This window comes from Rhinolophus ferrumequinum, chromosome 13 (assembly GCF_004115265.2).
Source record: "Rhinolophus ferrumequinum isolate MPI-CBG mRhiFer1 chromosome 13, mRhiFer1_v1.p, whole genome shotgun sequence".
Taxonomy (NCBI): Eukaryota; Metazoa; Chordata; class Mammalia; order Chiroptera; family Rhinolophidae; genus Rhinolophus; species Rhinolophus ferrumequinum.
In genome coordinates, this window is record NC_046296.1 from 33,051,471 (window position 1) to 33,064,047 (window position 12,577).

Below are 12,577 nucleotides of genomic sequence, written 5' to 3' on the forward strand. Positions count from 1 at the left end.
CCTCCTCATTCCAGGAGTGTGTCAGTCAGCATATCCTCTTCTCTGATTCCAACTGAAGGAAGGTTCTGAGAGAGGCACATGACCCAAACGAGTGATCAATCAAGCCAGTGAGATTGACCCCAGGACCATGGTGTGTGTACTAGGGAAGCAGAGGTGCTCTCTCTTCTGCCAAAGATCCTTACAGACAGATCTGGGATCTGTAGCAGCTATCTCGGGACTACAGGGTCCCAAGAGCCTGCCTGAGGCTTCGTTCACACTAGCAAGTAAAGCTAAAAAGTGCAGAGAAAGAAACGGGTCCTGGTCCCACCACTGAACCGCAGGAGTCTTGCTTAAAAGCCACTTTGTTTACTATTTGATCAATAAATTCTTTTTGTCATTTAAACCACTTTGGGTTAGGTTTCCTTTTCCTTTAAAAATCAAGAGAACTCTAAATCATACATGCCTCATAGTCAAATTACACTGTAAAAGTATAACAAAAAAAGTGAGCTATATCCACAATTAACAATAAACTTACCTGTTTAAGTCATGACTACGACTTACCTGTCATAATTAAAAACACTAAAAAAAAATCGTATAAACCCACTTTTCTCACTTGGAAACCATTTTATTTGAAATCTCCAAGTACAGATGCAAGACCTTGCATAAACACGTTCACCCTTGGTTTATATATATTCAATACTGCTGAGTTTTCATCATGACAGAACCCTTTCCTGATTTTCAGGACAATTTCAGGGCAAAACACTCCCCACCCCAAGGAGAAAGTGTGTTCTAGGTATTCAACAAGGGAGTGAGAAATCACCAAGTAAGGATGCATTACTGCTAATTTTAATGATTCAATGGCAAACTTACCTGTTGTAGTACTAAATGCGTCCTTCCCAGATTAAACTACTGCTTTTTAGATCTAAAACCCTTGCATGTGGCACTAACTAATGTTGGTCCCTCAAAGTACTCTTCTGTAACAGGTCAGGTCAACTAATATATCACAGGCTCTAACTCCACAGGTTAATTTGTATGTTTACGCTTTGTTATTTTGAAATGTAAGACGCATCAAACAAAATGTAAGAGGATTCTTAACAGTCCTAGGGCAGCTCTTTCTGAACTGCTATAAAAATCACTCTGCTCTGAATCATTCTGACCTTAGAATTGCCAGTTCTCCCAATATGGAACTGGGCGCCTTATGAATTGGTCAGCTAGCTCTCCTGGAGGATGGGTAAGTAGAGGTGAGCCAGTCTCGTTCAGGGTGGGTGATTCCGAGGGAACGCTAAGGCACCCTGGGCCTGTGTGAGCGGGCGGGCAGGAGACGTACCTGCTAGCGCCTTGATGCGGGACCGCTCAAAGAGCCTGGCAGAGCTGTTCTCGTTGTCCCAGTCATCCACGTCCCAACGGTTGTTGACGTCGCTGTACTGCTGCTGGATCTCAATGTTGTCGTAGTCTGTGGCTACTGTGGTCGTCATCTTGAACTGTCTCAGCGGCTCCTCCACATGAGCTCCTTCTTAGAGTTCTGTGAGAAGGAAAAGCAAAAACCTGTTTAGTCACCTGCAGTGCGTAGCGTCCCCACAAAACCTCCTGGAATAAAGGTGAGTAGAAGGTAACACAATTCACACATATCAAGAACAAGTCTCTGGAGTCAATCCCGGCTGGTTTTGAACCTGAGCACTGCCTCAGAACACGTGTGTTCTGAACTTGGCCACGGTACTTCACATCTCTGAGCCTCGGTTTCCCCAACCATCAAAGAGGGTTGTTGAGAGAACTATAAGTTGTTGAGAGAACCGAATGACATGATGGATGCCCAACAAAGGATGAGTTTCTTCCTTCTCTCTAAAGTTTAAACTTTGCAATTTTAAAGTTTCATCGGAGCTGGATGAACAGCTAGCTGGGGCTTCTGAATGAACTCGTTTATTTCTATAGGGTACCACCCTAAACTAACCTTGAAGCTTCTCCTGGAAATTTATAAAGTGGTATATAAAAGAATAGATCGTGTCATCTGAACATCTCATTTACATATTAGAAAAATGATGCCTGAGATTGAACGTGAGAGTTAATGTATGGCATCAAGGACAGTACTGATGCATAGATGCTCAATAAATAATGGCTGCAATATTCATATTGCTGTGTTGTTATAAAGTCTTACTACTAACACCACTCCCCACACCCCAGGAATCCATCCACAGTCACAGTGTTTTACAGAGATAAAGGGGAAACAAGAACCTAGGCCTCAACTTTTGGCCCACTGCTATCTTCACTCTATGACAGTACCATCCCTCAGAGAATGAAGAGAAATGCAATTGACTTTAAATAGAGCTTCTCCTTCAATAGAGCCATGAGAAAACTGATCGAACCAGAGTGTGCTGAGGACTTACTATATGTTCAGCCTGTTCCAGATGGTGGGGATAACAGTAAACAAGATAAGGACCAGGCTCCGGTGAACCTTACATCCCAGTAGGGAGAGCCAGATTAAAAGCACACAAGAAAAGGCAAGACAGCTGAAAGAAAATACAAGTGGAGTGATATGCTAGAGAGTGAGTGAGAACATATTTTAGATCTGGTGGTCAGGGCATGCCTCTCTGAGTCAGTGTTTATTTAAACTGAGATCTCAGTGTCAGAAAGGAACAGGTCATACCCTGATCAAAAGGAATAGCATTCCAGGTAAAGGAAACAGCTTGTGTAAAGGCCCTGCGGTGAGAAAACGCACAGATTCTCGGAGGAGTGAAAAAGGTCAGCATAGCTGGAGTCTGTCTGGTGGGCAGGGGGAGACATGTGGAGATGAGGTTGGAATGGTAGGTGGCACCAGGCCACAAAGGGCTCTGTGAACCTAAATGTGATGGAAGGCTCTGCAGGATGTTAAGCTAATAACTGACACCACTGGATGTATGTTTTTAAAAGATCCATCCTGGTGCTGCATGGAATACACATTTTAGGCAAGGATGAGCTCCTAATTCCTACTGGTGTGGCTAAATTCCTACATGTTTTATGTACCAAGCTATCTAGTGAAGAAGAGCAAGATGTACGAAGGAAAAAGCTGTTTGTTCTCTCCCCGCCCATCCTGTCCCACTACTCTATCTTAAGATTCAACAATTTCTTGTAAGATTTTTATCCCTGGATGCTCATTGAATGAAAACCCCATTCACTGTGCACCAAGAATATGCTCATGGACCAGAGCAAACAGGCCTAATCACTAGTTTGCATATTAATGAAACCAGACCACCACCCAGCGGTCACAAAAAACGATCACCCAGCTGATTCTCCCCCTCACATATGCCACCTTACAAAGAAAACAGTCACATATGCAGCAAAAGAAACATTTCTCTTATTGTGTTTCAAATGTAGCGTTTCTCAAGTCCTAGTACAGAACCACACGTCCGTCACATGCAACCAGGTTTCCATGATAAATAAACTAGACTGAAACAAAGGAACTGTACCTTAAACAGTATAATTATTGGTGACACAAGGATAGAACTGCCTCCCCTTTCCTCATTAGCAGTTTTCTCCCAAGCTACCCAAGAATATCACCAACACTCCCTCCATATTCCTAAGGAAAAAGCACTTACAACTGAGCCACACATCTGTACCTCAAATAGTCACCCATCTTTGCTCATCCTGAAACATCCTGGATGGGAGTAAATCCTAGATTCCCATCAGGCAGACATAATCAATCCCAACAACCTAAGTTCATCAGCAGACTAATTTTAACAACTACACAGCAATTCATTTATAAGACTTCATAAAAACACAAAAAAAATTTCAGAAACCTAAGCCAGTAAATATATTCTATTGAGTGATCTTAACAGTTGCTCTTAACATTCAGCGTCATAAAATGTGATCCTGTCATGTGAATTTGGAGATGGTTAACTTGCTTGACTAGGTCAATGCGAAGACTTTCATACAATTCAGCCTCGGAGGAGGCCCTGTCTAGGAGGGAAATGTGAATGTGCTATTAATTCCAAATTTCTGAAAGCAAAGTAAGTACCATTTCACCCAACCCCAGGTGAAATCTAACCACCACGCACCTCTCTCGATTCGTTTTGGGTATTTGGTGCCACCTGCTGACCACTGAGAACAAGCCCCACCGCAGCCTCCAGGGCGGCTACCACCCTGTGCCGGGACTTCCCCACACCTGGCTCGTGAGCAAACCCAACCACAACCCTTTCCCCCCAACGAATCTTTTCCTACCACTGACTTATCCCCCACATCACTGACTACTTTCCACACATTTCTCAACAAGCAAGTGTTAATTTTAATCCTCTCCTTAAGCTTAAAATAAGGCCTTCAGGGAACATAAGCACATTTTCCCCCTAAGAGTTCTTAAATGGTGTTCTTCACTTAACACCACTGTCCCTTAAAACAAAGAGGAAAGTGGGAAGCTCAAGTGCCTACCAGTCTGTGTACAAAGATACATTAATGTAATAAGGTTTCACTAGAGTTTCTAAGAACTTGGGTATCAGGGACATTTTTTAAATTTCAGGGCAATGTCAAAGCAAAACATCCCACATCCCCACCAGGGCCCCAGTGGAAGGCTGTTCTAGGTAATCAACAGAAACAATGGAGTAAGGTGAGGGTAACGAACATTCAGAATGAAGGAAAGCACGGATGAGTGTGCCCATAGCACGGGGAGTCCAGGAAACCCAGCACACAGCAAACATCTTTATTCTCTAACCCACTTCAGTAAGGGACTGTGACAGCTGTGAAAGCAGTTTATATCACACACATAGGTGTCCCCAGGAGGTTATCTATAAAGGGCTACATTTTCCCAAGGTGCTATCAGCCATGTGTCCCAGGGCCTGTGAAGTAATCTGTACTTCTTAAATGGCTGTGGGAAGATTAGGAGGAGAGAAGAGAGGAGAGCTGGCCATCTTGGAATTCTGCCTGCTGGGTCCGCCATTAGGAAAACTTGAGAGGACTATGTAATGTTGGCACGAGACAAGACAATTTCCTCTCCCAGAGAAGGGTTCTCATTGCCTCTACTGGCTCAGTGATGGCCCAGATTCTATCTAACTTGATCACCACAGCAGGAACTCATTAATTAATCCTTGAATGAATAAAAATCAATAATATCCTGGGTGTGATATGGGCAATACCCATTTTTTTGTGGCTAGGTTTTGGGAAAATGGTTAAAAGTACATTCCTACCATCCCTGCTCTTCTTCATCCTAAGAAAAAGGGGGTAAGGGAGGCAGAGAGGGAGAGAGGGAGAAAGGAAAATGTAAAAAAGCTAAGCCTCCTCTACCAAATTTCTCTTTTCTACTCCTATGTCCTATGAACTGAAATTTTCCAAAGAATACAAAGAAATTCCAAAAGCTGTATCATTTCTACTTCATTAAGACAATAATTTTATTTCTTCAAACTGGCAGACCCCGACAGACATGGATGAGAAAACAATTATCCTAGATCTATGAGGCAAAAGGTTCCTAAGCTCTGGCAGGTCATAACCACCAGGAAAGCAACTGGAGCATTACCTTTCTAAGTTTTAGGAGTATTCCATCAGTTCTCCTCTTTATTGATGAAAATTCTGAAAGTCAATACTGGGCAAAGCCCAGACAGAGAACACTTTATCAGTCCTGTTACTTTCCAAGATCCCCAATCTATTTTCCATGTTACACACGTATTAATAGGTATTAGACCAATGCACAGTTTTTTTTTGTTCTTTATAACAGTTTATCTCCAAGCTTCCCCCTCCTGCCCTCTTCTGTTTCTCTACAAAATCCCTCGGTGACAGACGTTACCCACTCCCATCTTTGGGTCCTACCCTTTGCTGGCAACTACTCCCTGGACGGCTAAGTGCAGTCGTCTCCTATGGATCACCAAGTCAGCGTCTAAAACTAAACTCCTAATTCCTCCCTCGAAGCCCTGTTTTTCTCCTGTCACTCCCTCAAGGAACAGCAATCTCATTTCCTCCAGTTTCCTCAGCTGGAAACCTTTTAGACATCCTTCATTTCTCTCTCCTCCCATATTCAGGCCCAACGGTTGTTTGTACCTCCGTGACAACCTCCTGACTTAGCTCAAGCAATATAGTTGCTTACTCAAGGCCTCTCCTGTAATTTTAACCCCTAAATCTATTCCCCAACATTGCCACCAGAGGGACCTTTCTCAAATGTAATTTAATCATTACATTCCTGTGACTAAAACCCACCAACGTCCATGCCTTCAGAATAATGTCAGAATCCTTTGAAGAGAGATATGAGACCCTTCATGGGGAGGTCTGCCCAGCTCTCCAGCCTGGTCTCAATATTCTTGTCCGAGGCTCACTATTTCTGTCCTAAGCTCTTGTAGTTCCTGAGGGAAAGGTCATGCTCGTCTCACCTCCAAAACTATTACCTGGAATAGCTCTCTACTCATCCCACAAATCCTAGTGGAGGTATCACCTCATCCAGGAAGCCATCCCCAATCCCTCCCCACCACCATCTGGTCTAAATTAGACAACCTTAGATAGCCGGATACGTACTCCCTCCCAGACACCTTATGTACTTCTAACCCATCACTTATTATTATCAGACTGTTTTATAATTACAAAACTGCTATATATTTATGGTCAATAGGTCACGTCCCCATCATACTGTCTTTTTATCTTTCAGCTCCTAGCTGGGTGCCTAGAAACATTAAGTATTTGTTAATTATTTATCTGTGGGCTGACTGGCTGGGTGAAAGACTGGTAGACAAAGCACTGGAAGGTGAAGCCACCGGAGCAATGTCACTCCAAGCGCCACTCTGGAACTCTCTCCATCAGTCACGGAGCCCACAACACATTCCTCTGAGCTACGGAGACCTGGCGAGCACCGTGCTTTCAAGAAGTCACATTTTTAGACAAGGCTGCCAATGAACATGAACACACATTTAATAAGGTGCTTCTCCACGTGCACATTAAAATTTAAATTTCCCTTTTTGGTCTTTATTCATGAAAATAATTTATTTTTTGTCTGAACTAGTCGGATTTCAGAGAGTAAAGCAACAAATCCAGAGAACACACACACCCACCCACCCGCCCACATACACACACACACTTGCACAAACACACATTTTGTTAATACCCCATTTTAATTAAAGGCTCAAATAAATTAAATAAAAATTTAAAAGGTGACTAACATTTGCCAATCCTTTCTGAGGAGGAAAACCATATGCGAACAATTACTTTGGCAGAATACACAGACCCAAATGTTCTGCAAACACTTAAAATCCTCCCACCTTACTCATAAAAGACTTGAAAAAGCATACAGTGGACTGCTGGTGTGTTATCTTCAAAGGAAAAAAAAAAAGTCCTGCTCAGGGACTTTAAGGGACCAAACTATGTGCCTGAGAATTTCCAGAAAGAGACCTATTAGTGTTTTCAACCCTCTTGACTATTTCAGTCACCAGAAAGCAAGAGATGCACACCCTCTTTGCAATTTGCCCACCAAGGCATCCTGCAGCATACCTACCAACAGCCCGCCAATAGAGAGGCCCATCTGCAAGAAACCCCATCTAGAACCAAGGGGATGCATAAACTCGGCTAAGTGACTTGACTCAGGTTCATGGAGCTTGCTCCACAAGAAGGTCCAAGGTACCACTGTAAGCATTTCAAGTTCTCTGCTCACCAAGACATGGCTATTTCAGCTCTCATCCAGAGAACAGCCAATCACCAGATGCCGCCGCATCCTGCCAATCCATGAACTTTCCTAACCGATACCCACAGCCAACCCAAGAGCAGCAAAACCTTCTCCCTTATAAATTATACACCAATGCCAGAACTGGCCGCATTTTTCCCCCCACCTCCATCCATAGCCAAGATAAACTCTTCCAAAACAACTTGTATCTTTCTTCCCAAGCTCACTGTACAAAAGAGCCCTGTCGATCCCAGGATGGTAGACATGTTTGTCTTCTCCATCTAGGAGCCGTAGCCCTGGTGGTTTAGGCTGCATGCCCCCAGACCTCGCCCTTTTTCTGGTTCAGTAAACCCTTTCTTTCAGAAAAACTTTTGGCCTTGAAGGTTATTGTTTAACAGTATCATTTAGTTTTTAAATTATTCAGTTTACTTGCAGGTTTACAGGAACACATCAACTGCACAAAAAGCATGACACAGCTGTACAAACTCACCAAAATTCGTAGAACCAGACCATTTTGAGAGGGAAGGGATCTCAGAGACCTGTTTAATAATTAAACCTCACTAACAAAGATGCTCTTCAAATACTCTATACGAACTTTTGTCTGTTTTATTTAGCATGTTAAAATCTCATACTGTAATCATGGATTTATCAGGTTTTCCTTATAATTCCCTGAATACATACAAAATCATAATTATTTTATCTTCTTGGTAGGTTAACATAATAAAATATTGTATTTTCTCCTCATTCACACATTATTTCTACTTTTATTGATAGTAATATTTTCCTGGCATGTTTTTTTTTTTTCCCCATTCTATTTCATCTTCTCGAGTCTTTTTGTTTTAGGTATGTCTTATTTTTAAAATCCAATCCAAGAGTCTAGGTCATTTAGTGGGCAAATATCCATTTATATTTATTAGGATTACTGCCATATTTAAAGTTTCAACCAACTTACTTTGTTTTCTATCTTAATAAAATGTGAAAACTGGGGCCTACTAAAGAGTTAAACAACTGGACCAAGTCACACAGCTATGAGCCCAACATACATAATATCTTTGTCACCACTGAATCCAGAACCATAAGAACTCAATCTAATCTTCAAAATGCAGAAAACTGATGAGTCTAACAACCCAAGAAAACTAATACTAATATAAATAACTTAATTTTCTTGCTGGTTTACTTTCTGTGGAAATGGTGCTTTGTTTTTTTATTCAGTCCTACTCAGCAACCTTTTGAGGGAGATATTATTAGCCCTATTTTACAGATGAATAAACTAAGGTTTTGCCTGTCGTGGCACAGCTCGGAAATGAAGAAGCCAAGAGGTTTTGAACCAAGTGTGTATGGCTCCAAAGCCCATGCTTTAAACGAATAACTTAACCTGCAATTTGAGGCACAAAATAGTGGCCCATATCAGAAAAATATCTAATGGACTCAAGGTTCCTAAATAAATGAGTAAACAGATTAGCCCTGTTCAAATTTCCCCCCCCCACCCCGCCCCATTCAAATTCTAATTACTGCATAGGGCAGCAACCCACCTAACCAAGTCTCCTCACTTGTGGATTCTCAACGGGAGTGATGCTGCTCCAAAGAATGAAAATTCATTTTGCGGATGGAGTGAAAAAACTCATTTTCATGTAAGCACGGAGATATAGTACTCTGCGGTATTAAAATTTCATAGGTGGGAGATTAAGAAAGAAATGTCTATAAGATTCCTGGTGGAGAAAAGGAAGAATGAAAAACAGTTTAAAAAACACTGTCCAACTTAAGAGAAAAGCTGTATCACCTTTAAGTAAATGAAGACTTGAAGCTGGGCCTGGAAGACAGGAAGATGAAAAGCACATTTCTTTGTATAAAAGAATCAGAACTGCATATACAATGGGTCCCATTCATCATGTCTCTGATATAGAAATTCACAGTGGGCTACTCTCCCCTAACACTAACATATGCATTTTAGGGAAATAGCGATGACTTAGCCATCTTCTGCCTACAACACTCAAAGACTAAAGCACCCATTATACACCTTCTGCTATCGACTAAATGTTTGTGCCCCCCCCAAATTCACATGTTGAATCCTAACACCCAATGTGATGCTATTTTGGAAGTGGGGCTTCTGAGAGGTGATTCGGTCATGAGGGCAGAGCATTCATGAATGGGATTAGTGCCCTTATAAAAGATACTGGCAGTGTAACTTCACTTCTTCTGCCATGTGAGGTTACAGCAAGATGACAGCAGTCTATGAACCAGGAGGCAGGTTCGCACCAGACACCCAAACTGCCAGAGCCTGGATCTTGGACTTTCTAGCCGCCAGAACTGAGAGAAATAAATGTTTGTTTGTAAGGTACCCCATCTGCGAAATTTTGTTATAGCAGCTCAAACGGACTAAGACACCTTCATTCCCTACATTCAGAAATGACCTCTTTCCTACACAGATGAAAGACACCACAGGAAGTCTAATTTCAGTTTTATGTACAAAGCTTTAGGGACAAACTTTAGTTTTTAACATGGGCAGATTATACCAGGCTCTATTGTTTGGAGGAGCAAAATTAATCCTTACTATAAATAAAATTATTTATTTTTAAAGATTTCACTAGAGAAAAATACACGGACCATAATTCATTACTTTAAAACAATCCATTAAAAGGAACCGTCACTACGGTTTAAGAACTTTTATTATACAGTATAAGCAAGAGTACATTTCTACGAAAAAGGAAGAATATAATAAAAGGGGAAAAACAGGACATCTCCATGACCTTCCTCCATTTTACAGAGTAAACGGGACAAAGAACAGTGAAATTATAAACAGATTTATTATTCAAGTACCTTAAATGAAAGGAAAATTCTTAATATATTGCATAGAAATTTACCTTAATTTACTATTTTTACATCAAACTTTTAAACAAAGTACCTTATTTCTTTTCTCTGCCTACAAATGATACCATCTAGATTCTAAATATAAATCTACAAGCCCTACATTTTTTTAAAAAACTAGCTTTATTTTGAAAACAGAGCTAGAGAGAAAGGTTAGCTTTTCCAATGTCTATCTGTAAGTCTCAAAATCACCTACCTTAAATCAAACAAAAAATGTTTAAAATAATCTATACTAAATACTACCCTCATAAACTTGGCAGCTAAAGACCATCCTTATTTTTGTTCTCCTTACAGAGAGGAGCGATTGAAGTTGAAATCATTAAATCCATGCAGACCTAACCCCATAATCTTATGGCCCATGTGTGGTTTCCGAGCCACTACAAAGAACCATTTGGGTCTTACCCTTACTTCCAGATAGTTTTGAATTACCTTACAATACAGGTCAGTCTAATGGCCCTGCTGCCAAAATGCTGATCCTGAACTTTCAATGAGTTTCACATTTCACTGCCTTATTTTTTGTAAAATTTCATTAAGTCAGTATTGTGTGTGTCCGAACAACGGAGCAGTAATAATGTGCTTTCTATTTGGCTGGCTTTCACTCCTAGAGCAGCCCAGCGCCTAAATTCTCTGCTTATCTATCAAGTAAAAATGTGTATCCCAAATACCTGGAATAATGATCAAATGAAAGAAATATGTAAAACTGTAACGAAAAGCAACACTGTATGAAATGATGAATCTCTCTCACACACACACACACACACACACACTAAGCTCCATGAGGACCAGGATCCTCCCTGTTCTGTTCCTCTTTATACCACCACCAACATGCTTAAGCCATAGCAGGTGTTCAAAAACAACTGAAATAAAGACAACGAGGCATGATCGGAGCGGCGTGACTCCAGAGCACTCTAACTCTAAACCACAATGCTTCTTTCTGCCTAAATGATAATGTAGCCTGGGCCCCCGTAAAATTCTCATTGTTATATAAGGAGCAACCTTCTCTTCACTCAGTTTCATTTAGCAAAGGATGCATTTTGATAAGGAATTTATTTTCGACTTTGCACAATAAGATAGGTCATTATTTGGATAGGAAGGGAGTAATCACTAATTTCACACAATCTCACTGAGGATAAAGAAACATTTGCAAAATGGCCTAAATGCAGGCTTGTCTAATAATACCCAAATTTCCAAAGGTTTAAATACTATTAAATTTTCTCAGAAAGCAGTTCAAACTTGCATGAGTTGACACTTCAGCAGCAAGCCTTTTCACTTTGTATGCTTGGTAAATGTTTCCCAAACTTACTTAGAAATCTGTAACCTTTCAAATAAACAAAATGAGTCAAGGTTGGCCTATGATACTTGAAAAGAATAAGTGACATCAATCCCAGAAAAACCATTCAAATAATTACCATTTTAACACGATCAAACCTCTATTACTAAAATTTGTTTAAACCTGGTCGATTTGGAAAAAAAACTTTAAACCTTCTTTAACAATGTGGACAGGCTGGAATCCACTGGAATGTTGCACTTTACTTTTTAAAAGCTTGATTCCTAAAGTGCTCAATATCAAGCTTGGGAAACAAAGGCCAGTTACAGTAAGTGGATGGTTTCACTTTGGCTTTTCGTAATATTTAAACACAATTATACAAAAAAAAAAAAAAAAAATGAGCCACAGTGTTTTATCACCCTAAGTTTAGAATCACAGAGGAGCTCTCTGATATATAATTAAAAGCATGCATTCATCGTAGGTGACCAGACACACAAGTAAGTACATCTACCACAGGGCCAGACCACAATCCAAGCGAGCCAACATGCCAACACTTCACCAGCGTCTCAGAAAGGCACAAGGTAAACAAAGCACAGCCCATTCAAAGCTGTAGGGCCTTGGGCCTGCAACTCAAATTTGCTTGGCTCACACTCACTCTATTGCTCAAATGACTTCAAAATGAAAATAAGGTCTTAGCTGGTGAAGTCCTCAATCGGGTCAAGAGCAAAGGAAACCAGCAACTTCCCTTGTTCTCCCAAGAGGGGAAAAGAGACTTAAAAGAACAAGAACTAGAACACCTCGATCACTCTGACTTCTTTAAAAGCTCCCTGGTGATGGGACTTTGGAAGCTGCATCTTTGAACTCCTTGCTTG

The 12,577-nt window shown here is 40.9% G+C and overlaps 1 protein-coding gene across 3 annotated transcripts in view; it reads right to left on the reverse strand.

The window, feature by feature from the left end:
* SPTBN1 (spectrin beta, non-erythrocytic 1) overlaps positions 1 to 12,577 on the reverse strand; it is a 181,897-nt gene that overhangs the window by 130,205 nt on the left and 39,115 nt on the right. For all 3 annotated transcript variants that reach the window (XM_033124640.1, XM_033124642.1, XM_033124641.1), the window contains exon 2: positions 1,307 to 1,501. In XM_033124640.1, the coding sequence (XP_032980531.1) occupies positions 1,307 to 1,454 (148 nt within the window). In that variant the 5' untranslated portion in view covers positions 1,455 to 1,501. The remainder of the gene's footprint in view (positions 1 to 1,306; positions 1,502 to 12,577) is intronic.